This window comes from Heterodontus francisci, chromosome 26 (assembly GCF_036365525.1).
Source record: "Heterodontus francisci isolate sHetFra1 chromosome 26, sHetFra1.hap1, whole genome shotgun sequence".
NCBI classification, from domain to species: domain Eukaryota; kingdom Metazoa; phylum Chordata; class Chondrichthyes; order Heterodontiformes; family Heterodontidae; genus Heterodontus; species Heterodontus francisci.
Window position 1 is genome coordinate 7,733,383 of NC_090396.1, and position 26,237 is coordinate 7,759,619.

The 26,237-nt window shown below is 45.8% G+C and overlaps 1 protein-coding gene across 1 annotated transcript in view; it reads right to left on the reverse strand.

Annotated features, from left to right (window-relative positions):
* The window catches only part of LOC137384523 (protein HEATR9-like), a 218,387-nt gene that overhangs the window by 106,705 nt on the left and 85,445 nt on the right, over window positions 1-26,237 (reverse strand). The window contains exons 8-11 of the mRNA XM_068058661.1: window positions 25,751-25,881; window positions 20,648-20,836; window positions 13,168-13,260; window positions 6,046-6,165 (exon numbers count right to left, since the gene is read on the reverse strand). Of these exons, the coding sequence (XP_067914762.1) occupies window positions 6,046-6,165; window positions 13,168-13,260; window positions 20,648-20,836; window positions 25,751-25,881 (533 nt within the window). The remainder of the gene's footprint in view (window positions 1-6,045; window positions 6,166-13,167; window positions 13,261-20,647; window positions 20,837-25,750; window positions 25,882-26,237) is intronic.

Genomic DNA, 26,237 nt, shown 5'->3' on the forward strand with positions numbered 1-26,237 from the left:
TCTCCGCCCCTGTCACAGTGCTGAAACAGCTCTTATCAAAGTCACAAATGACTTCCCATGTGACTGTGACAAAAGTAAACTTTCTCTCCTCACCTGTCTGCAGCCTTTCACACGGTTGACCACACCATCCTCCTCCAACACCTCTCCACTGTCATCCAGCTGGGTGGGACTGCTCTCACCTGGTTCCATTCTTATCTATCTAATTGTAGCCAGAGAATTACCTGCAATAGCTTCTCTTCCTGCTCCCGCACTGTTACCTCTGGTGTTCCCCAAGGATCAATCCTTGGCCCCCTCCTAGTTCTCATCTACACACTGTCCCTCGGTGACATCCTCTGAAAACACAGTGTTAGTTTTCACATGTACAATGACGACACCCAGCTCTACCTCACCACCACCTCTCTTGACTCCTGCACTCTTGTTAAATTATCAGACTGCTTATCCGACATCTGAATGAGCAGAAATTTCCTCCAACATAATTTCGGGAAGACTGAAACTATTGTCTTCAGTTCCCACAACAAACCCGTTCCCTAATCACCGGCGACATCCCTCTCCCTGACAATAGTCTGACCAAACTATTCTGTTCGCTACCTTGATGTCATATTTGACCTCGAGATGATTTTCTGATCACATATCTGCTCTATCATTAACACCGCCACCTCCACCTCCATAACATCACCTGTCTCCAATCATGAATCAGCTCAACTACTTCTCAAACACTCATCCATACTTTTGTTACTTATAAACTTGACAATGCCAACACACACCTGGCCGACCTTCCAGTTTTCACCCGCCTTAAATCGAGGCTATTCAAATCTCTACTGCCGGTGCCCTGATACACATCAAGTCCCGTTCCTCTCTCATCCCTGTGCTCGCTGACTAACATCGGTTCCTGGTCAAGCCATTTTAAATTTCTCATCCTTGTTTTCAACCCCCTTCACGGCCTCACCCCTCCCTATCTCTGTAAACACCTCCAGCCACACGACTCTCTGGGATATCTGCACTCATCTAACTCAGACCCCTTGAGCATCCCCGATTTTAATCGCTCCACCATTAGCAGTCGTGCCTTCAGCGGCCTGGACCTCAAACTCTGGAATTCCCTTCCTAAACCTGTCTGCCTCTCTATCTCACTTCCCTCCTTTAAAGCACCACCCCCCCCCCCTCCCCCTCCCATTAAAACTTACCTCTTTGACCAAGCTTTTGCTCATCTACCCTAATATCTCTTTAAGTAGCTTGGTGTCAAATTTTGTTTGATAACACTCCTGTGAAATAGAACAAAGAAGAACAAAGAAAATTACAGCACAGGAACAGGCCCTTCGGCCCTCCAAGCCTGCGCCGATCCAGATTCTCTTTCTAAACATGTCGCCTATTTTCTAAGGGTCTGTATCTCTTTACTTCCTGCCCATTCATGTATCTGTCTAGATACATCTTAAAAGACGCTTTCGTGCCCGCGTCTACCACCTCCGCTGGCAACGCGTTCCAGGCACCCACCACCCTCTGCGTAAAGAACTTTCCACGCATATCCCCCCTAAATTTTTCCCCTCTCACTTTGAACTCGTGACCCCTAGTAATTGAATCCCCCACTCAGGGAAAAAGCTTCTTGCTATCCACCCTGTCTATACCTCTCATGATTTTGTACACCTCAATCAGGTCCCCCCTCAACCTCCGTCTTTCTAATGAAAATAATCCTAATCTACTCAACCTCTCTTCATAGCTAGCGCCCTCCATACCAGGAAACATCCTGGTGAACCTCCTCTGCACCCTCTCCAAAGCATCTACATCCTTTTGGTAATGTGGCGACCAGAACTGCACGCAGTATTCCAAATGTGGCCGAACCAAAGTCTTATACAACTGTAACATGACCTGCCAACTCTTGTACTCAATACCCCATCCGATGAAGGAAAGCATGCCGTATGCCTTCTTGACCACTCTATGGACCTGCGTTGCCACCTTCAGGGAACAATGGACCTGAACACCCAAATCTCTCTGTACATCAATTTTCCCCAGGACTTTTCCATTTATTGTATAGTTCACTCTTGAATTGGATCTTCCAAAATGCATCACCTCGCATTTGCCCTGCTTGAACTCCATCTGCCATTTCTCTGCCCAACTCTCCAATCTATCTATATTCTGCTGTATTCTCTGACAGTCCCCTTCACTATCTGCTACTCCACCAATCTTAGTGTCATCTGCAAACTTGCTAATCAGACCACCTATACTTTCCTCCAAATCATTTATGTATATCACAAACAACAGTGGTCCCAGCACGGATCCCTGTGGAACACCACTGGTCACACGTTTCCATTTTGAGAAACTCCCTTCCACTGCTACTCTCTGTCTCCTGTTGCCCAGCCAGTTCTTTATCCATCTAGCTAGTACACCCTGGACACCATGCGACTTCACTTTCTCCATCAGCCTACCATGGGGAACCTTATCAAACGCCTTACTGAAGTCCATGTATATGACATCTACAGCCCTTCCCTCATCAATCAACTTTGTCACTTCCTCAAAGAATTCTATTAAGTTGGTAAGACATGACCTTCCCTGCACAAAACCATGTTGCCTATCACTGATAAGCTCATTTTCTTCCAAATGGGAATAGATCCTATCCCTCAGTATCTTCTCCAGCAGCTTCCCTACCACTGACGTCAGGCTCACCGGTCTATAATTACCGGGATTTTCCCTGCTACCCTTCTTAAACAAGGGGACAACATTAGCAATTCTCCAGTCCTCCGGGACCTCACCCATGTTTAAGGATGCTGCAAAGATATCTGTTAAGGCCCCAGCTATTTCCTCTCTCGCTTCCCTCAGTAACCTGGGATAGATCCCATCCGGACCTGGGGACTTGTCCACCTTAATGCCTTTTAGAATACCCAACACTTCCTCCCTCCTTATGCCGACTTGACTTAGAGTAATCAAACATCTGTCCCTAACCTCAACATCCGTCATGTCCCTCTCCTCAGTGAATACCGATGCAAAGTACTCGTTTAAAATCTCACCCATTTTCTCCTCCTTTGTCCTTGAGTGGGCCAATCCTTTCTCTAGTTACCCTCTTGCTCCTTATATATGAATAAAAGGCTTTGGGATTTTCCTTAACCCTGTTTGCTAAAGATATTTCATGACCCCTTTTAGCCCTCTTAATTCCTCGTTTCAGATTGGTCCTACATTCCCGATATTCTTTCAAAGCTTCGTCTTTCTTCAGCCTCCTAGACCTTATGTATGCTTCCATTTTCTTCTTAGCTCGTCTCACAATTTCACCTTTCATCCATGGTTCCCTAATCTTGCCATTTCTATCCCTCATTTTCACAGGAACATGTCTCTCCTGCACGCTAATCAACCTCTCTTTAAAAGCCTCCCACATATCAAATGTGGATTTACCTTCAAACAGCTGCTCCCAATCTACATTCCCCAGCTCCTGCCGAATTTTGGTATAGTTGGCCTTCCCCCAATTTAGCACTCTTCCTTTAGGACCACTCTCGTCTTTGTCCATGAGTATTCTAAAACTTACGGAATTGTGATCACTATTCCCAAAGTAGTCCCCTACTGAAACTTCAACCACCTGGCCGGGCTCATTCCCCAACACCAGGTCCAGTATGGCCCCTTCCCGAGTTGGACTATTTACATACTGCTCTAGAAAACCCTCCTGGATGCTCCTTACAAATTCTGCTCCATCTAGACCTCTAACATTAAGTGAATCCCAGTCAATGTTGGGAAAATTAAAATCTCCTATCACCACCACCCTGTTGCTCCTACATCTTTCCATAATCTGCTTACATATTTGTACCTCTATCTCACGCTCGCTGTTGGGAGGCCTGTAGTACAGCCCCAACATTGTTACCGCACCCTTCCTATTTCTGAGTTCTGCCCATATTGCCTCACTGCTCGAGTCCTCCATAGTACCCTCCTTCAGCACAGCTGTGATATCCTCTTTGACCAGTAATGCAACTCCTCCACCCCTTTTACCTCCCTCTCTATCTCGCCTGAAGCATCGATATCCTGGGATATTTAGTTGCCAATCATGCCCTTCCCTCAACCAAGTCTCAGTAATAGCAATAACATCATACTCCCAGGTACTAATCCAAGCCCTAAGTTCATCTGCCTTACCTACTACACTTCTTGCATTAAAACAAATGCACCTCAGACCACCAGTCCCTTTGCGTACATCATCTGCTCCCTGTCTACTCTTTCCCTTAGTCATGCTGACTTCATTATCTAGTTCCTTACAAGCTTTAGTTACTACCTCCTTACTGTCCACTGACCTCCTCATTTGGTTCCCATCCCCCTGCCACATTAGTTTAAACCCTCCCCAACAGCGTTAGCAAAAGCACCCCCAAGGACATTGGTTCCAGTCCGGCCCAGGTGTAGACCGTCCAATTTGTAATAGTCCCACCTCCCCCAGAACCGGTCCCAATGTCCCAAAAATCTGAACCCCTCCCTCCAGCACCATCTCTCAAGCCACGCATTCATCCTGACTATTCTTTCATTTCTACTCTGACTATCACGTGGCACTGGTAGCAATCCTGAGATGACTACCTCTGAGGTCCTACTTTTTAACTTGGCTCCTAACTCCCTAAACTCTGCTTGTAGGACCTCATCCCGTTTTTTACCTATATCATTGGTGCCTATGTGCACAACGACAACTGGCTGTTCACCCTCCCCCTTCAGAATGTTCTGCAGCCGATCTGAGACATCCCTGATCCGTGCACCTGGGAGGCAACATACCATTCGGGAGTCTCGTTTTCGACCACAGAACCGCCTATCTACTCCCCTTACAATCGAATCCCCGATGACTATAGCCCTTCCACTCTTTTTCCCGCCCTCCCGAACAGCAGAGCCAGCCACGGTGCCATGAACCTGGCTACTGCTGCCTTCCCCTGGTGAGCCATCTCCCTCAACAGTATCCAAAACGGTATACCTGTTTTGGAGGGAGACCGCAGGGGACACCTGCGCTGCCTTCCTGCTCTTTCTCTGCCTTTTGGTCACCCATTCCCTTTCTCCCTCAGCAATCCTAATCTGCGGTGTGACCAATTCACTAAACGTGCTATCCACGACCTCTTCAGCATCGCGGATGCTCCAAAGTGAGTCCATCCGCAGCTCCAGAGCCGTCATGCGGTCTAACAAAAGCTGCAGCTGGACACACTTCCTGCACGTGAAGGAGTCAGGGACATCAGCCGTGTCCCTGAGCTCCCACATTGAGCAAGATGAGCATAACACGGGTCTGAGATCTCCTGCCATTTTTAATCTTAAGCTTAATTTAGATAAATGAAAAAGGAATGAAAAGTTTTTACCAATCTCACGATAAAAAAAAAGAGATAGAAAAAGCTTTAGCTTATCTACACACCACTGAGTCCTTTTTTTTTGGTTAGAGGAGGAGGGCGGGTGGGAGACACTACACGTGTAGTGTCTCAGGTTCAGAAACAGCCCAAATATATAGGTTTTTACTTACCCAGCAGCCCCCTGGTCCGCCGAAAACAAAAGGAAAATTAAGTTTAAATTGAAACTGACCTTCCCAGCTGATCACTCGCTCAGCACTCTCTGCTTCCGAATAAGCTGCTGCAATGAAAGGAATACCTTGGGACGTTTTACTTTGTTAAAGGTGCTATATAAATGCAAGTTGTTGGACTAGTTTTGAGGTGTTTGCGAATTAGGAGGAAAGATAAAAGAAGAATTTTTTTGAGAGAAGAGCCCCAGTCTGGTCAGCCTTTCCCTGGGGAAAAGCTGCACAAACACCAGACCCTCTCTTGTACACCAGCAGCTGCTATTCTTCATGTACCAGCCTTGGCAATGAATGCCAGCAGGACATTGAGCAATGGGAGCCATCATGGTGGAGCCCATTCATCCAACATGCCTGGATTTTCCAGTGGGATTCTGATTAATAGTAGGAAGCCTGGCTGCGCTTCTCCCCCTCTGCAGACCAGTCACACTGAGGCGACATACAACTGCCTCATATTGAACCTGGGATCTCATGGTCTCAATACCACATTGGATAGTGTGATCACACACTGAGATATTGACAAACCCACTTGTGAAGGTTTACAGGTTCCTTACCAGAATTGGGTCCTTCCACAGTTTTTCCTCCAGTGCCTCCAGCACAGTCCGGTACTGGCCGGCCTTTTCGAGGCACGATGCTCCAACAACGACCAATAAATCCAATGCCTTCAGACGGTGCTGGCACCATTAAACACAGAAATCGATTGGCTAGGCAGCAGCGACTCAAGAATGCAACACATCAGACAGAAACATTTCACAGCACACCAGGTTGGCTTTAAATTAGTGTAATGCGCTCGGAACAGGAAGAGGCCATTCAGCCTCTCAAACCCATTTTGCCATTTGATCCGTCGCTCAACTCCATCTATGCAGATCACATAACTTCCATATCCCAAGGGATATACCCATACACCCTTACCCCACAAAAATCTCAATCTTGAAAACTCTAAGTGACTCCCAGCATCCACAGCCTTTTGAGGGGACAGAGTTCCAGATTTTTGCCATATTTTGTGTGACGATGTGCTTCTTGATTTACCTGCTGACTAGTCTAGCTCAAATTTTAAGATCATCTAAACAGCTCCATTAGATCACCCCTTAATCTTTCGGGCGGCACAGTGGTTAGCACCGCAGCCTCACAGCTCCAGTGACCCGGGTTCAATTCTGGGTACTGCCTGTGTGGAGTTTGCAAGTTCTCCCTGTGTCTGCGTGGGTTTCCTCCGGGTGCTCCGGTTTCCTCCCACAGCCAAAAGACTTGCAGGTTGGTAGGTAGATTGGCCTTTATAAATTGCCCCTAGTATAGGTAGGTGGCAGAGAAATATAGGGAGAGGTGGGGATGTGGTAGGAATATGGGATTAGTGTAGGATTAGTATAAATGGGTGGTTAATGGTCAGCACAGACTCGGTGGGCCGAAGGGCCTGTTTCAGTGCTGTATCTCAAAATCTAAAAATCTTCTATACACTAGACAATGCAAGCCTAGTCTATACAACCTGTTCTCATAGATTAACCCTTTACGCCTGAATATCATTCTGGTGCATCTGCATTGCATCCCTTCAAATGCCAAACTATCCTTCCTGTCATGCAGTGCCCAGAGCTGTATCTTCTTCTTTGGCTTCCTTGTCTCGAGAGACAATGGGTAAGTGCCTGGAGGTGATCAGGTGGCCCAGAGCTGTATACTGCGCTCTAACTAGATCTAATCAGAACTTTCTCTAACTGCAACATAACTTCCACCCCTTTGTATCCCAGCCCTCTTGAGAGAAGGCCAACATTCCATTAGCCTTTTAAGTTAATTTTTTGTATCACTAGCTCTTACTGATTTCTGTACAAGGATCCTTAAATCTCTCTGTTCTTCCACAGATCCTAGCTTATCATTCAGAAAATACTCTCATTTATCTTCCTTAGATCCAGAATGAATGAGCTTTCAAGTCCCCAGATTTATTTCCTTCAGCCACAGTTCTGTCCACTCACTTCATCCATTGATGTCCCTTTGCAACTTGCTGCTCTCATCTACACTATTTACTGGGTGGAATGATGACTTTGTACAAGAGTGTTAATTGAGTGAACATGAATTGGATGTCCATTTGACATCTCTCCTAACTTCAGTGACTTCAATGGTCAGCCAACTTGCTTTACACTATCGCACAAATTCAACTTTACTCCCACTGTGCCTCCTAACTTAGGATGTGTGTCTTTTAAGTTGCGGTTGGGTGGATCTATATCAATGGATGTGCTTGGGGAATTACAATGTTTTCCTGTGAAATCCCACCCTTTACGACCTTGAAAAGGCTCAGTGGAATTGTGGGTTCCTTTTCAGGCCTTTTGATAGGCCCCAAACAGGACCAAAGCAATCGATCCTGGAGATATACCAAATGACCCTGTCCCTGGAATTTGGACCAGGGTCTCTGGCCTGTGAATAAGGCAGCCGGAGTTCTGCTCCCTGCAGTCACAGCAGAGGAGTGCAATCCATGAAATGTCAAGATCTTTGAGTTTTACAGCAAAATAGGAGGCCATTCGGCCCATCACTCCTGTGCAGGATCACTGAAAAGGCTCCCCCCCCCTTAGTCCCATGCCCCTACCCTTTCCCCAAAACCTTCAAAATTTCACTTTTTAAAGTATTTCCTCCTTCCCTGCATGAATTTTGCTTTCGGTTGGACATTCCTGTTCCTTTACTATCCATTCTCAGTGAGTGACAAGGCTGACATTTATTGACAATCTTTAGTTGCCCTGTGAGGTTGGTTGTGGGCTTTGTTTCTGAACTGCTGCAGTTCGAGATAACTGAGGAGTCTGGGAGGCCAATTCAGAGGGCTGTTAAGAGTCAACTCTGAGGGAAAAACCCCTCTGTCTTGATTCTTCCAAATCAGATGAATATTACCCCTCTGTTACTAACTCACTGCCTGATGTCAGCAGTTAATCCTGATTTAGCTCATGGTCAGTGATCATTGACTCTGCAGTGAGCCCTCAGTTCCCCCAGCTAGCCGGGATTGTCAGTCCCCCTGTAGTCAGCAGATCAAAATCTGCTACTCCAGAAATGGGATCTCACACATTGCAAGAGACATAAACACACGATTACTCAGCTATTTGTAAAGAAAACAAATACATTATCTTATCTGATAATCAATGGTGGATATTAATCCAACTCCTGTTAAAAAAGGGATGATTTTAGATGTTTGTAGTGTGTTAGCAGCATTGGAAGGATGGAATGATTTGCACAATTTCTCGAGAAGCAATGATGGAGATAATCTTCCAGCAATATGCTGAGGACGTGGTGGATAGCACGTTTAGTGAGGTGGTCACACCGCAGGTAATGGCTGCACAGGCAGAAAAGAGATGGGTGACCACCAGACGGACGGGTAGGTGCAGGCAGATAGTGCAGGAGTCCCCTGTGGTCATTCCCCTCTCAAACAGATATACCGCTTTGGATACTGTTTGGGGGGGGGGGTGATGACCTCCCAGTGAAAGCAGCAACAGCCAAGTTCGTGGCACCACGGAGGGCTCTGCTGCACAGCAGGGGAGGAAAAGGGTTGGAAAAGCTACAGTGATAGGGGATTCTATCGTAAGGGGTGCAGATAGGCGTTTCTGTGGCCACAAACGAGACTCCAGGATGGTATGTTGCCTCCCTGGTGCTCGGGTCAAGGATGTCTTGGAGAGGCCGCAGGACATTCTGAAGGGGAAGGGGGAGCAGCCAGAGGTCGTGGTCCATATTGGTACTAACGACACAGGCAAAAAGAGAGATGAGGTCCTGCAATGTGAATATAGGGAGTTAGGCAGAAGGTTAAAAAGCAGGACCTCTAGGGTTGTAATCTCAGGATTACTCCCTGTGCCGCGTGCTAGTGAGGGTAGGAATAGGAGGATTAGGCAAATGAATGCATGGCTGACGAGTTGGTGTAGGTGGGAGGGCTTCAGCTACTTGGATCATTGGGATCTCTTCTGGTGCAGAGGTGACCTGTACAAGAGGGACAGGTTGCATCTAAACTGGAGGGGGACCTATATCCTTGTGGGGAGGTTTGCTAGTACTACTCGGGAGGGTTTAAACTAGTTTTGCAGGGGGTTGGGACCCAAATTAGTAGTCTCTCCGATAAGACTGTTGAGGCAAATGTAGAGGTTAAAGCAAGCAAGTCCAGTAGGCAGGCCGGGCAGGGGCAGGACAGGGAGCATAGAAGGTCTGATAGGCTAAACAGCATTTACTTTAATGCAACAAACCTTACAGGTAAGGCAGATGAACTCAGAGCATGGATCGGTACATGGGATTGTGATATTATATCTATTATGGAAACGTGGTTGAGGGATGGGCAGGACTGGTAGCTCAATGTTCCAGGGTATCGATCCTTCCGGTGTGACAGAGGTGGAGGTAAAAGAGGAGGGGGAGTTGCACTATTGATTAGGGAGGACATCAGGGCAGTACTTAGAGAGGATATCCCGGGGGGAATGTCCAGTGAGGTCATGTGGGTAGAACTTAGAAATAAGAAAGGAGTGATCACTTTGATGGGATTACACTATCGGCCCCCCAATAGTCAGAGGGAAGTGGAGGAGCATATATGTCGGGAAATAACAGATAGGTGTAGGAATAATAGGGTTGTAATAGTAGGTGATTTTAACTTCCCTAATATTGACTGGGACTGCCTTAGTGCTAAAGGATCAGATGGGGAAGAATTTGTTAAGTGTCTCCAGGATAGTTTTCTGAAGCAGTATGTGGATGGCCCTACTAGAGAAGGGGCTACACTCGACCTCCTCTTTGGAAATGAGGATGGGCAGGTGGTTGATGTGTCAGTGGGGGAGCATTTGGGACCAGTGACAATAACACTACTGGCTTCAAGATAGTTATGGAAAAGGATAAGACTGGTCCTCAGGTTGAAGTCCTAAATGGGGGAAGGCTAATTTCGATGGCATCAGACAGGAACTCTCAAAAGTTGAATAGGCAAGGCTGGCAAGTTTAGGGAATCTTGGTTGATAAGGGATATTGAGGGTCTGATCGGGACAAAGAAGGAGGCATATGTCAGGTATAGGCAGCTGGGATCAAACGAGTCCCTCGAGGAGTATAGGGGATGTAGGAGTACACTTAAGAAGGAAATTAGGAGGGCGAAAAGGGGCCATGAGATTTCCCTGGCAAATAAGATAAAGGAGAATCCTAAAAGATTCTATAAATATATTAAGAGTAAAAGGGTAGCCAGGGAGAGAGTAGGTCCCCTTAAGGATCAGTGTGGCAATCTATGTGTGGAGCCACGGGAAATGGGCGAGGTCCTGGAAGCTAGTGAGTTCAAGGGAAGGAACACCGATATCCTGGAGTACATCAACATTACAAAGGAGGAGGTGTTGGAGGTTTTGAAGTGCATTAAGATGGATAAATCCCCAGGTACTGACCAGCTGCATCCTAGGATGCTATGGGAAGCAAGGGAGGAGATTGCTGGGGCCTGGCAGAGATTTTTGTATCATCGTTAGCCATGGGTGAGGTACCGGAAGACTGGAGGATAGCTAATGTTGTGCCTTTATTTAAGAAGGGCAGCAGGGATAAGCCAGGGAACTACAGGCTGGTGAGCCTTACATCAGTGGTGGGAATGTTATTGGAAGGGATTCTGAGAGACAGGATTTATCTGCATCCGGAAAGGCATGGTCTGATTAGGGATGGTCAGCATGGCTTTGTGCATGGGAAATCATGTCTCACGAATTTGATTGTGTTTTTTGAGGAGGTGACCAAGAGGATTGACGAGGGCAGAGCAATGGACGTTTTCTATATGGACTTTAGCAAGGCCTTTGACAAGGTCCCGCATGGTAGGCTGGTCCAGAAGGTTTGAACACATGGGATCCAGGGTGAGCTAGCAAATTGGATACAAAATTGGCTTGGTGATAGGAGGCAGAGGGTGGTAGTGGAGGGTTGTTTTTCAGATTGGAGGCCGGTGACCAGTGGTGTGATGCAGGGATCGGTGCTGGGCCCTCTGTTGTTTGTCATATATATTAATGACTTGGATGTGAATGTAGGGGGCATGATTAGTAAGTTTGCAGATGACACCAAAATTGGTGGTATAGTGGACAGTGAAGAAGGTTGTCTAAGGTTACAACAGGATATAGATCAACTGGGACAGTGGGCAAGGGAGTGGCAAATGGAATTTAACGCAGATAAGTGTGAAGTGCTGCATTTTGGGAAGTTAAACCAGGGCCGGACATATACAGTGAATGGCAGGGCCCTGGGGAGTGTTGTTGAGCAGAGAGACCTTGGGGTGCAAGTACATAGTTCCCTGAAAGTAGCAACACAGGTAGACAGGGTGGTGAAGAAGGAGTATGGCATGCTTGCCTTCATCGGCTGAGGCATTGAGTACAAGAGTTGGGACGTCATGTTACAGTTGTATGTAACGTTGGTTAGGCCACATTTGGAGTACTGTGTGCAGTTCTGGTCAACGTACTGCAGGAAAGATGTGATTAAGCTAGAGAGGGTGCAGAAAAGATTCACAAAGATGTTGCCTGGTTTGGAGGGCTTGAGTTATAAAGAGAGATTGGATAGGCTGGGTCTGTTTTCCCTGGAGCGAAGGAGGCTGTGAGGGGACATGATAGAGGTATATAAAATTATGAGAGGCAGAGATAGGGTAGATAGCCAGAGTCTGTTTCCCATGGTAGGGGTGACTAAAACGAGAGGGCATAGATTTAAGGTGAGAGGGAGGAGGTTTAAAGGGGATCAAAGGGGTAAATTTTTCACACAAAGAATAGTGGGTATCTGGAATGAGCTGCCTGAGGAGGTGGTGGAGGCAGGAACAGTCGCGACATTTAAGAGGCATCTGGACAGGTACTTGAATGAGCAAGGCATAGAGGGATGTGGAATTAATGCAGGCAGGTGAGATTAGTATAGATAGGCATTATGGTCAGCATGTACGCAGTGGGCCGAAGGGCCTGTTTCTATGCTGTATGACTCTATGACTCTCTATGACTAATTGCCCCAAAAATCCTTGGGGCAGACAACCCAGCATCAACACCATGATCAGGACAGCCATGGAACTCTGCCTGTTGACATTGCCAAAACCAATGGCACGAATGTGTCAGACTCAGCCTTCAGCAGGGCAGGAAGAGGGGGAAAATGGGGGTGGGGGGTGCTGGTGGAGGGGAGAGCGGCAGGGGGCAGGGAGGTGCATTAGCCGCACCCACCCACCCTTGGGCCTGGGAATGCACAAGAGGACTAATGAGTAGGGGTGCAAGATATTGCCCCCTCCTCAGTGCTCCCAAATAGAATCATAGAAAGTTTAAGGCACAGAAAGAGGCCTGTCTGTGTCGGCCGAAAAACGATCCACCCACTCCAATCCCACCCTCCAGCACTTGGTCTGTAGCCCTGCAGATTACGACACTTGAGCTGCATATCCAGACTCCTTTTGAATGAGTTGAGGGTTTCTGCCTCAACTACCCTGTCAGGCAGTTGAGTTCCTGACCCCCAACCACCTTCTGGGTGAAAAGGTTTTTCCTCATCTCCCTTCTAATCTTTCTCTCAATCACTTTAAATCTATGCCCCCTCGTCACTAAAAAAGGTGAATCGACCCTTCACCTCCACTCTATCCAGGCCCTTCAAAATTTTGTACATTTCAATCGGATCTCCCCTCAGCCTTCTCTGACCCAAGGAGAATCTTGATCCAAATGGACATTAACTTTATTCCAACAAGTTATGCTGATCACTTCCACTGAACAAGAAGAGTGATGGAATATGCCACAAACCTTGTACACAGCAGAGGATCGGAGCTGCTCCAGAAGAGCTTGGATTGGGAATGGTTCATTTATCTCCAGGTATCTTAGCACCACCTCCAGAGCCTGTGGGAACATAGGAACAGGAGCAGGAGTAGGTCATTCAGCCCATCGAGCCTACTCCGCCATTCAAAAAGATCATGGCTCATCATCTACTTCAATGCCACTTTCCCACGCTCTCCCCATATCCCTTGATCTCATTGGTATCTGAATATCCATCGATTTCTGTCTTGAACATGTTCAATAATTGAGCTTCCACAGCCCTTTGGGGCAGAGAATTCCAAAGATTCACCACCCTCTGACTGAAGAAATTCCTCCTCATCTCAGTCTTCAATGGCCTGCCCCTTATTTAGAGACTGTGCCCCCTGCTCCGAGACTCACCAGCCAGAGGAAGATGTGACTAAATCCTTGACATTTTCTTCACTTTTCCTTAACAAAAGTAAAATTAGCAAAGGCATGTTACCCGAGTTGTCTTGATCGCATTGATACTCTCTGCCTCACAACTGTTCCCTGGCAACCTGTCACTGGGAGGGAAGGTATGGTAACCTAGGCTACCAGACTGAACACAAAGACAGTGAGTTCAAATCCCAACATGCCAAGTCAAGAAATTCAAATAAATCTGGAGATTTAAGCCGGCATTGGATTAATAACTGTGGAAGTTGTCTGACTGTCATCAAAAAAGCTGGTTTACCAGAGGAATTGATTGTTACCTCAAATTATCGGGTTTCAAGGTGGGGATAGGGTGGTGCAGTGGGTGAGATGCTGCCCTCACAGAATCACACAGCACAGAAGGAGGCCATTTGGCCCATCGTGCCTGTGCCAGCTGTTTGGTAGAGTTGTCTGATTAATCCCACTCCCCCTGCTCTTCCTCTGGAGCTTTGTAAAATTTTCATTTTCAAGTATTCATTCAAATTCCTTTGGAAAGTTACTACTGAATCTGCTTCTACCACCCTTTCAGGCAGTGCATTCCAGATCACAACAACTCACTGCGTAAAAAAAAATTCTCCACATCTGCCCCCAATTCTTTTGCCAATTATTGTTTAACTAACTTGCTGGAGTTTTTTGAGGAGGTAACAGAGGGTTGATGAGGGCAATGCTGTTGATGTGGTGAACATGGACTTTCAAAAGGCATTTAATAAAGTGCCACACAACAGACTTGTGAGCAAACTTGTAGCTCATGGAATAAAAGGGACGGTAGCAACATGGATACGAAACTGGCTGAGTGACAGGAAACAAAGAGTAGTGGTTAATGGATGTTTTTCCGGGCTGGAGGAAGGTTTGTAGTGGAGTTCCCCAGGGATCAGTGCTGGGACCCTTGCTTTTCCTGATATATATTAATGACCTAGATCTTGGTATACAGGGCACAATTTCAAAGTTGGCAGATGATACAAAACTTGGAAACATTGTGAACTGTGAGGAGGATAGTGTAGAACTTCAAAAGGACATAGACAAGTTGGTGGAATGGGCAGACAGGTGGCAGATGAAGTTCAATGCAGAGAAATGTGAGGTGATTCATTTTGGTAGGAAGAACATGGAGAGACAATATAGAATAAAGGGCACAATTCTAAAGGGGGTGCAGGAGCAGAGGGACCTGGGTATAGATGTGCATAAATCATTGAAGGTGGCAAGACAGGTTGAGAGTGCGGTCAATAAAGCAAACGGTATCCTAGACTTTATTAATAGGGGCATAGAGTACATAAACAAGGAAGTTATATTGAAGTTGGATAAGACACTAGTTCGGCCTCAGCTGGAGTTGGGGGTCACACTTTAGAAAAGACTTGAGGGTCATTGGAGAGAGTACAGAAAAGATTTACAAGAATGGTTCCAGGGATGAGGAAATTCAGTTATGAGGATGGATTGGAGACGTTAGGGTCCTGAATCTTAATAAAGGAAACTACGAAGGTATGAGGTGCGAGTTGGTAATGATGGATTGGGAAATGTTACTAAAAGGGATGACGATGGATAGACAATGGCAAACATTCAAAGAGCGCATGGATGAACTGCAACAATTGTTTATTTCTGTTTGGTGCAAAAGTAAAACGGGGAAGGTAGCCAAACCATGGCTTACAAGGGAAATTAGAGATAGCATTAGATCCAAGGAAGAGGCATACAAATTCGCCATAAAAACAACAGACCTGAGGATTGGGAGCAGTTTAGAATTCAGCAAAGGAGGACCAAGGGATTGATTAAGAAGGGGAAAATAGAGTACGAGAGCAAGCTTGCGCGGAACATAAAAACTGACTGTAAAAGTTTCTATAGGTATGTGAAGAGAAAAAGATTGGTGAAGACAAATGTAGGTCCCTTACAGTCAGAAACAGGGGAATTTATTATGGGGAACAAAGAAATGGCTGACCAACTAAATGCATACTTTGGTTCTGTCTTCACAAAGGAGGAAACAAATATCATACCAGAAATGTTGGGGAACACGGGGTTTAGTGAGAGGGAGGAACTGAAGGAAATCAGTATTAGTAGAGAAATAGTGTTGGGGAAATTGATGGGATTGAAGGCCAATAAATCCCCCAGGGCCTGATAATCTACATCCCAGAGTACTTAAGGAAGTGGCCCTAGTAATAATGGCTGCATTGGTGGTCATCTTCCAAGATTCTATAGACTCTGGAACAGTTCCTACAGATTGGAGGGTAGTTAATGTAACCCCACTATTTAAAAAGGGAGGTAGAGAGAAAGCGGGGAATTATAGACCAGTCAGCCTGAAGTCAGTAGTGAGGAAAATTCTAGAGTCCATTATCAAAGATTTTACAGCAGAGCACTTGGAGAACAGTGGTAGAATCGGACAGAGTCAGCATGGATTTACGAAAGGGAAATCATGCTTGACAAATCTACGAGAATCCTTCGAGGATGTAACTAGTAGAGTTGATGAGGGGGAGCCAGTGGATGTGGTTTATTTGGACTTTCAGAAGGCTTTTGACAAAGTCCCACATAAGAGGTTGGCGTGTAAAATTGAAGCGCATGGAATTGGGGGCAGTGTATTGCGATGGACAGAAAATTGGTTGGCAGACAGGAAAAAAAGGGGAGGAATAAATGGGTCTTTTTCCGAATGGCAGGCAGTGACTCGTGGGGTACCGCAGGGATCGGTGCTAGGACCCCAGCTATTCACAATATATATTAATGATTTAGATGAGGGAACGAAACGTAATATCTTCAAATTTGCAGATGACACAAAACTGGGTGGGAGGGTGAGTTGTGAGGAGGATGCAGAGAGGCTTCAGGGTGATTTGGACAAGTTGAGTGAGTGGGCTAATACATGGCAGATGCAATATAATGTGGATAAATGTGAGGTTATCCACTTTAGTAGCAAAAACAGGAAGGCAGATTACTATCTGAACGACTATAAACTGAGAGAGAGATGCATCAAGACCTGGGTGTTCTCGTAAACCAGTCGCCGAAGGTAAGCATATAGGTGCAACAGGCGGTAAAAAGGGCAAATTGTATGTTGGCCTTCACAGTGAGAGGATTCGAGTACAGGAGCAGGGATGTCTTGCTGCAATTATACAGGGCCTTGGTGAGGCCACATCTGGCATATTGTGTGCAGTTTTGGTCTCCTTATCTGAGGAAGGATGTTCTTGCTATAGAGGGAGTGCAGCGAAGGTTTACCAGCGTGATTCCTGGAATGGCGGGACTGAGGTATGAGGAGAGATTGAGTCGGTTAGGATTAAATTCGCTGGAGTTCAGAAGAGTGAGGGGGGATCTCATAGAAACCTATAAAATTCTAACAGGACTTGACAGGGTAGATGCAGGAAGGATGTTCCCGATGGTGGGGGAGTCCAGAACCAGGGGCCATAGTCTAGGGATATGGGGTAAAACTTTCAGGACTGAGATGAGCAGAAATTGCTTCACCCAGAGAGTGGTGACCCTGTGGAATTCGCTACCACAGAAAGCAGTTGAGGCCAAAACATTGTATGTTTTCAAGAAGGAGTTAGATTTAGCTCTTGGGGAGAAAGGGATCAAAGGATATGGGGAGAAAGTGATAACAGGTTACTGAGTTGGATGATCAGTCATGATCATAATTAACAGGCAGAGAGATCTGGGCGTACAGGTCCACAGGTCACTGAAAGTGGCAACGCAGATGGATAAGGTAGTCAAGAAGGCATACGGCATGCTTGCCTTCATCGGTCGGGGCATAGAGGATAAAAATTGGCAAGTCATGCTGCAGCTGTACAGAACCTTAGTTAGGCCACACTTAGAATATTATGGGCAATTCTGGTCGCCATACTACCAGAAAGACGTGGAGGCTTTGGAGAGGGTACAGAAGAAGTTTACCAGGATGTTGCCTGGTCTGGAGGGCATTAGCTCTGAGGAGAGGTTGGATAAACTCAGATTGTTTTCATAAGATCATAAGAACTAGGAGCAGGAGTAGGCCGTCCGGCCCCTTGAGCCTGCTCCGCCATTCAATAAGATCATGGCTGATCTTTTCGTGGACTCCGATCCACTTACCCGCGCTCTCACCGGCCTTAATTCCTTTATTGTTCAAAAAGATATCTACCTTAGCTTTAAAAACGTTTACTGAAGAAGCGTCAACTACTTCACTGGGCAAGGAATTCCATAGATTAACAACCCTCTGGGTGAAGACGTTCCTTCTTAATTCAGTCCTAAATCTGCTCTCTCTAATCTTGAGGCTATGCCCTCTTGTCCTAGCTTCACCTGCCAGTGGAAACATCCTCTCTACTTGTATCTTATCTATTCCCTTCATAATTTTATATGTTTCTATAAGATCCCCCCTCATTCTTCTGAACTCCAATGAATATAATCCCAATTTACTCAGTCTCTCCTCATAAGCCAACCCCCTCAACTCCGGAATCAACCTAGTGAACCTCCTCTGCACCCTCTCCAGTGCCAGTACATCCTTTCTCAAGTAAGGAGACCAAAACTGCACACAGTACTCCAGGTGCGGCCTCACCAGTACCTTATACAGCTGCAACATAACCTCTCTGCTTTTAAACTCAATCCCTTTAGCAATGAAGGACAAAATTCCATTTGCCTTCCTAATTACTTGCTGTACCTGCTGACCAACCTTCTGCGATTCATGCACAAGGACACCCAGGTCCCTCTGCATAGCAGCATGCTGCAACTTTTTACCATTCAAGTAATAATCCTTTTTGCTGTTACTCCTACCGAAATGAATGACTTCACATTTATTAACATTGTATTCCATCTGCCAGACCTTTGCCCACTCACTCAATGTATCTATGTTCCTCTGCAAAGTTTCACAATCATCTGCACACTTTGCTCTGCCACTCATCTTAGTGTCATCTGCAAACTTTGACACCCTACACGTGGTCCCCAACTTCAAATCATCTATATAAATTGTAAATAATTGCGGTCCCAACACCGATCCCTGAGGCACACCACTAGTGACTGATTGCCAACCAGAATAGCACTCATTTATCCCCACTCTCTGCTTCCTGTTAGTCAACCAATCCTCTATCCATGCTAATACTTTACCCCTAACGCCATGCATCCTTATCATATGCAGCAGGCTCTTGTGCTGCACCTTGTTGAAGGCCTTTTGGAAATCTAGGTACACCACATCCACTGGGTCCCCATTGTCCACCTTGCTCCTAATGTCATCATAGAATTCCAAAAGATTTGTCAAGCATGACCTGCCCTTCATGAACCCATGCTGCGTCTGCCCAACGGGACAATTTCTATCGAGATGCCCTGCTATTTCTTCCTTGATAATAGACTCAAGCATCTTCCCCACTACAGAGGTTAAGCTAACCGGTCTATAATTCCCCATCTTTTGTCTACCTCCCTTTTTAAACAGTGGTGTCACATCTGCTGTTTTCCAATCTGCTGGGACTACCCCAGAGTCCAGCGAATTTTGGAAAATTACTGCCAGTGCACCTGCTATTTCTCCCGCCATCTCTTTTAGTAGCCTGGGATGCATTCCATCAGGACCAGGAGACTTATCAATCCTTAGCTCCATTAGCTAGCCCAACACTACATCTTTCACTGGAACGACGGAGGTGGAGGGGTGACATGATCGAGGTTTGCAAAGTTATGAGCGGCATGGACAGAGTGGATAGTCAGAAGCTTTTTCCCAGGGTGGAGGAGTCAGTTACTAGGGGACATAGGTTTAAAGTGCGAGGGGCAAAGTTTAGAGGGGATGTGCGAGGCACGTTTTTTTACACAGAGGGTGGTGAGTGCCTGGAACTTGCTGCTGGGGGAGGTGGTGGAAGCAGATACGATAGCGACATTTAAGAGGTATCTTGACAAATACATGAATAGGATGGGAATAGAGGGATACGGACCCCGGAAGTGCAGAAGGTTTTAGTTTAGGCAGGCATCAAGATCGGCGCAGGTTTGGAGGGCCGAATGGCCTGTTCCTGTGCTGTACTGTTCTTTGAAAGGTGGAGTAGCTCGAAGGGCCAAATGGCCTACTCCTGCTCCTATTTTTGATGTTTCTATGTTAATTTCGGACTGTTTTCCTTGGAGAAGAGAAGGCTGAGAGTTGATTTGATAGAGGTATTCAAAATCATGAGGGGTCTGGACAGAGTAGATAGAGAGAGGGCACAGATTTAAAGTATTTGGTAAGAGAAGTAACATGAGGAAAAACTTTTTCATGCAGTGTGTTGTTAAGGTCTGGAATGTGCTGCCTGAGAACGTGGTGGAGGCAGGTTCAATTGAAGCATTCAAAAGGGATTTAGACAGTTAATGGAAAAGGAAGAATGTGCAGGGTTATGGGGAGAAGACAGGGTAATAGAACTGAGGGAGTTGCTCTTTCAGAGAGCCAGTGTGGACATGATGGGCCAAATGGCCTCCTTCTGCACAGTAGCAGTTCTGTGATTCTGTGTCCTCTGGTTATCGACCCTTCTGCCAGCTGAGGCAGTTTCTCCTTATTTACTCTGTTGAGAGCGGGGGAATGGGTGGGTGGGTGGGGAGGACAGCAGGGTGAGGTCAGAAGCAGTCGGTCTGCTACGAAAGTTCAACACCCATTTTATAAAAACTTTCACTGATGTAAATGTAGTTGTTCCATGTTGCTATCAGGATCCTATCTAGAAATGGCAGGAGCCAAAACCCCAGTATCTATGGGTCTTTGCTCACTTGCATCTGATGATCATTATGACACTGGCCTAGTGCCACATTGGTTACTGAAGCTAGTTTCTTCAAGATGCTAAGAGGGCCATTCAACTGAGGCTTCATTGACAAAACACTTTATCAAAGAGCCCTGTTTATGAACTCCCGCTTTACAGAACTCGATCAAATTGATCACCAATTTTCACCTGCAGATAAGCACGTTATGGTTCCTGTTTCACGATCTAGTCACTGAAATCATATGGTAAAAGCAGGGGTCACTGTTTGTACAGTCACCTTAATCTACTCTTTATCAAAGATACTTCTGGCCTGGGCGAACTGCCAGATAAAATGCCAGCCCTCTATCATGTGAAGACAAGTTCAACCTTCTCCACAAATAAAACAATTTGAGGCTCTGTACCTGTTTCTTCTGGTAGGAGTTGCCATCATGAAGAAAGCTCATTACATAGTCAATGGCTTCTTGGTCATTTCTATTAAGATAACACAGGCAGGCTGCGGCCTGCACAGGAACCATCTCACTGGAGCGTAGTGTTGTCATGAATGAACTTAACAGGGAAATCAGCTTTTCTTTAGCTTTGATATCCGGCCTCTGTAAGGACAGTGAGACATGGTTGAATCTTTGTGACATTTGGCAACATGTAGGAAGATTATACCACCTTATTCAAGAAAGGATATAAGGACATTCCTAGTAACTACAGATCAGTCAGTTTAACATCAGTTGTGGGTAAGGTTTTAGAAACAATAATCAGGGAAAAAAATCAATAGGCACTTGGAGAGGTTTGAGTTAATTAAGGAAAGGCTGCATGGATATTGGACTTCATAAATAGAGGTATTGAGTACAAAAACAGGGAACATTGGAAATAGGAGCAGGAGTAGGCCATTTGGCCAGTCAAGCCTGCTCCACCATTCAAACAGATCATGGCTGATCATCTACCTCTACGCCATTTTTCCCCACTATCTCCATATCCCTTGATGTCACTATTATTCAGGAATCTATCGATTTCTGTCTTGAACATGCCCAATGATTGAGCTTCCACAGCCCTCTGAGTTAGAGAATTCCAAAGATTCACCACCCTCTGAGTAAAGAAATTCCTCCTCATCTCAGTCTTAAATGGCCTTCCACTTATTCTGAGACTGTGTCCTCTGCTTCTAGACTCACCAGCCAGAGGAAACATCCTATCCACATCTACCCTGTTATGCCCTGGAAGAATTTTGTTAGTTTCAATGAGGCCACCTCTCATTCTTTGAAACTCTAGAGAATACAGGCCTGGTTTCTGCAATCTCTCCTCATCAGACAATCCCACCATCCCAGGGATTAGTCTGGTGAATCTCCTTTGCACTCCCTCTGCAGCAAATATATCCTTCCTTAGATAAAAAGACCAAAGCTGTACACAGTACTCCAGGTGCAGTCTCACCAATTGATTCACACAATTGAAGCAACACATCTTTACTCCTGTACTCAAATCCCTTTGTAATGAAGGCCATCATCCCATTTGTTTTCCTAATTGCTTGCTGCACCTGCATACTAGCTTTTAGTGACTCATTAACAAGGACACCCAGATCCCTTTGGACATCAATACTTCCCAACCTCTCACCATTTCAGAAATACTCTGCCTTTCTGTTTTTTTCTACCAAAGTGGATCACTTCACACTTATTCACATTATATTCACCTGCCATGTTCTTGCCCATTCACTTAGCCTGTCCACATCCCCTTGAAGCCTCCTTGTATCCTCCTCACAATTTACATTCCTTCCTAGTTTTGTGTCATCAGCAAATTTGACAATATTACAATTGGTCCCCACGTCCAAATCATTGATATAGATTGTGAACAGCTGTGGCCCAAGCACTGATTCTTGCGGTACCCCACGAGTAACAGCCTGTCACCCTGAAAATGAAACACATCTTCCCCTCCCCTTTCAGCATTCTGAAGGGACCGTTCCCTCAGCGACACCCTGGTCCACTCTTCAATCATCTCAACACCCCATGGCACCTTCCCATGCAAGCACAGGAGATGCAGCACCTGTCCTTTCACCTCCTCCCTTCCCACCGTCCCAGGCCCCAAACACTCCTTCCAGATGAAATGGTGATTTCCTTGTACTTCTTTCACTGCTCAGGATCCTGTCTTCCCCACAATGGGGAGACCAAACACAGTTTGGGTAACTGCTTTGTGGAAGGCCTCCATTCAGTCTGCAAGTGTGACCCTGAGCTTCAAGTTGTCAGTCATTTTAATTCTCCGCCTCACTCTCCCTCTGACCTTTCTATCCTCGGCCTCTTCCATTGCTCTAATGAAGCTTAAAGAACAGCACCTCGTTTTTCAATGAGGCACTTTCCAGCCTTCCTGACTCACTGAGTTCAACAACTTCAGATCATAACCAGTGTTCCCATTTCCTTTGGACTGCAGCAGCTGTTGGTAATGATTCTGCTCTCACATTTGCACCTCCTCTGGACACATCTTTAGTTTCTTTACTTGCCCCTTCCCACCTATTTTGTCATTTGATCTCCCCTGCCTTCCACCCTATCACAGAGCTTCCCTTTTGTTCGCTCCTTCCCTCCACCTCTCCCTGCCTCTGTACTTGTTTAAAAGCTGTTACATCGCCAACTTTTTCCAGTTCTGATGAAAGGTCATCGACCTGAAACATTAACTCTGTTTCTCTCTCCATGGATGCTGCCAGACCTGCTGAGCATTTCCAGCATTTTCTATTTTTTATGTTAAAGAAAGGAGCAGGGCTGGAGTTAACAGTAGCAGAACAAGGGCTAGTAAAGAAATCAGAATAATGGGGCCAAGTTACAGTGGTATCAGGACAATATAGGTCTTATTAAATAACATACAGCCCAAATGAATACACAGAGATGCCAACTGGAGGAAGGTGAAAGATCTGTTGATCCCACCACAGAATGTGCAGCAGGACTGGGAACAGTTTTAGGTGGCTAGAATTTCAAAGCCATCAGGAGAGTCAAGGAAAGAAAGACTTGCATTTATATAGCACCTTTCACAACCACTGAAAGCATTTTACAGCTAGTGAAGTACTTCTGATGTGTAGTCACTGTTGTAGTGTAGGAAATGCAGCAGACAAGCTCCCACAAACAGCAATGTGATAATGACTAGATAATCTGTTCCTGTGATATTGATTGAGGGTTAAATATTGACCAGGACACCAGGGCAAACTCCCCTAATTCTTCTTCAAAATAGTGCCATGGGATCTTTTACATCCACCTGAGAGAGCAGGTAGGACCTACAATGAGAAGCTCCAGATGCGTGGAGTGCAGGTACTTGAATATCTCAAAACAGGTTCATTAAACAGCCAACAACTAGATACAATACTGAGCTAATTATTTACAGGATTTGCCTCTTGGTGTTACAGTCGCAGAGTGAGACTGGCATGTAATCACATGACTACATCCTGGTACTCTGCTCATTAAATACTAAAATCTTAAAGGTACATGACTCTTCAAGGCAATTACACAAGAATTTGATTTTAAGTCTCATCTGAAAGGTGGCTCTTCTGACAATGCAGCACTCCCTCCGTACTGCACTGGAGTGTCAGACTTGACTTTTTGTGTTCAAGTCCTTGAACCCACAGCCTTCTGACTCAGAGGCAAGTGTGCTACAGTGGGTCGCTGGGATGTCCAATGGGGCAATAGAGTGGATTGGGTCATAGTTTGTAGGGGGGTGGTGGAAGGGGGATGTGGGGGGAGGGGTGCAGGAAGGGTGCAGGTGAGTGACTGAAACTAGAGGGTGTTGCCTGAAATAAGAAAAAGTATAGTTGATCTCTTGTGGAGTTCTTCACAGGGAGTGTGAGCCTCAGGTGAAGTGAAGCTGGAGGTTAGTAATCAGTGGACCAGGGCACAGATCAAATTCAATCCCAACTTCCGAACCATGCATTTGGCCCTTCTTTTTATATATTATGCAGATTATAATTGCATATTACTGGAAGTTCAACAGGGAAACTTGCAGCAATTTGGGAAGCAGAGGAAGGCCTGATGGGAGTTTCACTGTGGGACAGGCTAAAGAGCTGGGAGGTGCAAACCTGAGGGCTGGAGTGCCACTGCTAGCAAGAGGTGCAATTGCAGCATGACGCGTTTAGATCGAGAGTTTCCGTGACGAGTTTAGATCGAGAGTTTCCGTGACGGGTTTAGATCGAGAGTTTCCGTGACGGGTTTAGATCGAGAGTTTCCGTGACGGGTTTAGATCGAGAGTTTCCGTGAAGGGTTTAGATCGAGAGTTTCCGTGACGGGTTTAGATCGAGAGTTTCCGTGACGGGTTTAGATCGAGAGTTTCCGTGAAGGGTTTAGATCGAGAGTTTCCGTGACGGGTTTAGATCGAGAGTTTCCGTGACGAGTTTAGATCGAGAGTTTCCGTGACGAGTTTAGATCGAGAGTTTCCGTGACGGGTTTAGATCGAGAGTTTCCGTGACGGGTTTAGATCGAGAGTTTCCGTGACGAGTTTAGATCGAGAGTTTCCGTGACGAGTTTAGATCGAGAGTTTCCGTGACGAGTTTAAATCGAGAGTTTCCGTGACGGGTTTAGATCGAGAGTTTCCGTGACGAGTTTAGATCGAGAGTTTTCGTGACGAGTTTAAATCGAGAGTTTCCGTGACGGGTTTAGATCGAGAGTTTCCGTGACGAGTTTAGATCGAGAGTTTCCGTGACGAGTTTAGATCGAGAGTTTCCGTGACGAGTTTAGATCGAGAGTTTCCGTGACGAGTTTAGATCGAGAGTTTCCGTGACGAGTTTAGATCGAGAGTTTCCGTGACGGGTTTAGATCGAGAGTTTCCGTGACGAGTTTAGATCGAGAGTTTCCATGAGAAATGTTGACATCAGAATTTATGATGGGAAAACACTCGCGCAAGAGTGTAACTAAAACATGACAACTGGAAGTAAGTTTATGTAGACAGGAAGGGCATAAAGACATAATACTTTTTAAACTGCTACAGATAAATAAAAATGATCACCAAGAAATGATCTTGGTCTGCATGCAGCTGCTGATGTTTTTCCAGGCATCAGATAAAAACCGTCAGGCAAGTTGCCCGGGTGGGAGTGCATTTATGGAACACCTTTCACAATCTCAGGATATCCCAATGTGCTTTACAGCCAATGAAGTATTTTTGAAGTGTAGTCACCATTGTAATGTAGAAAATGTGGCAGCCAATTTATGCACAGCAAAATCCCACAAACAGCAACGTGATAATGACCAGGTAATCTGTTTTTAGTGATATTGATTGAGAGTTTAGGGCCAAGACACTGGGGATAAATCCCCTGCTCTTCTTCAAAATAATGCCATGAGATCCTTTACGTCTACCTTAGAGAGCAGACAGGGTCTCTGTTTAATGTCTCATCAGAAAGACAGTACCTCTGACAGTGCAGTACTCACATTACTGCAGTTTCACTGGAGCTTTTCCAAGTCTTTGGAATGGGATTTGAATGCACAACCTTTAGACTCTGAGGCAAGTGTTATCAAGTGAGCGATGGATGACACCAGTATGGACTGTGATGTGTACTATACCTGGTGGCTGGGCTTAATTGCCCAATCCCGCAGTGACTTCCTTAAAGCCACAATTACATCTTCCAGAGTCTGTCCTGAAGACACATTCATAATTTGGATTAACTTCAGCACCACCTCCTCCTCCCAGTAACCTGCAAGGAAATGATAATGTTCAGGGCAAGACAAAGAAACTGTGAGTCCCTTCTCTTCCTCCCTTCACCTCATCCCCTTGTCCCCCTCTACTGAAGGTGCTGACGGTTGGTGGATTCAGGTACCAAGGACACTAGCCGGCACTTCGTACCTCAGTCAACAACAACTTGTATTTATATAGCCACTTCAATGTCGTAAATTATTCCAAGGTGTTTTCAAACAAAATAATACACGGAGCCACATAAAGACATATTAAGCTGTGTGATCAAAAGTTGACCAAAGTGGAAGGTTTAAGGAGCATCTTAAATGAAGAAAGTGAGGTAGAGAGGTGGAGAGGTTTAGGAAGGGAATTCCAGAG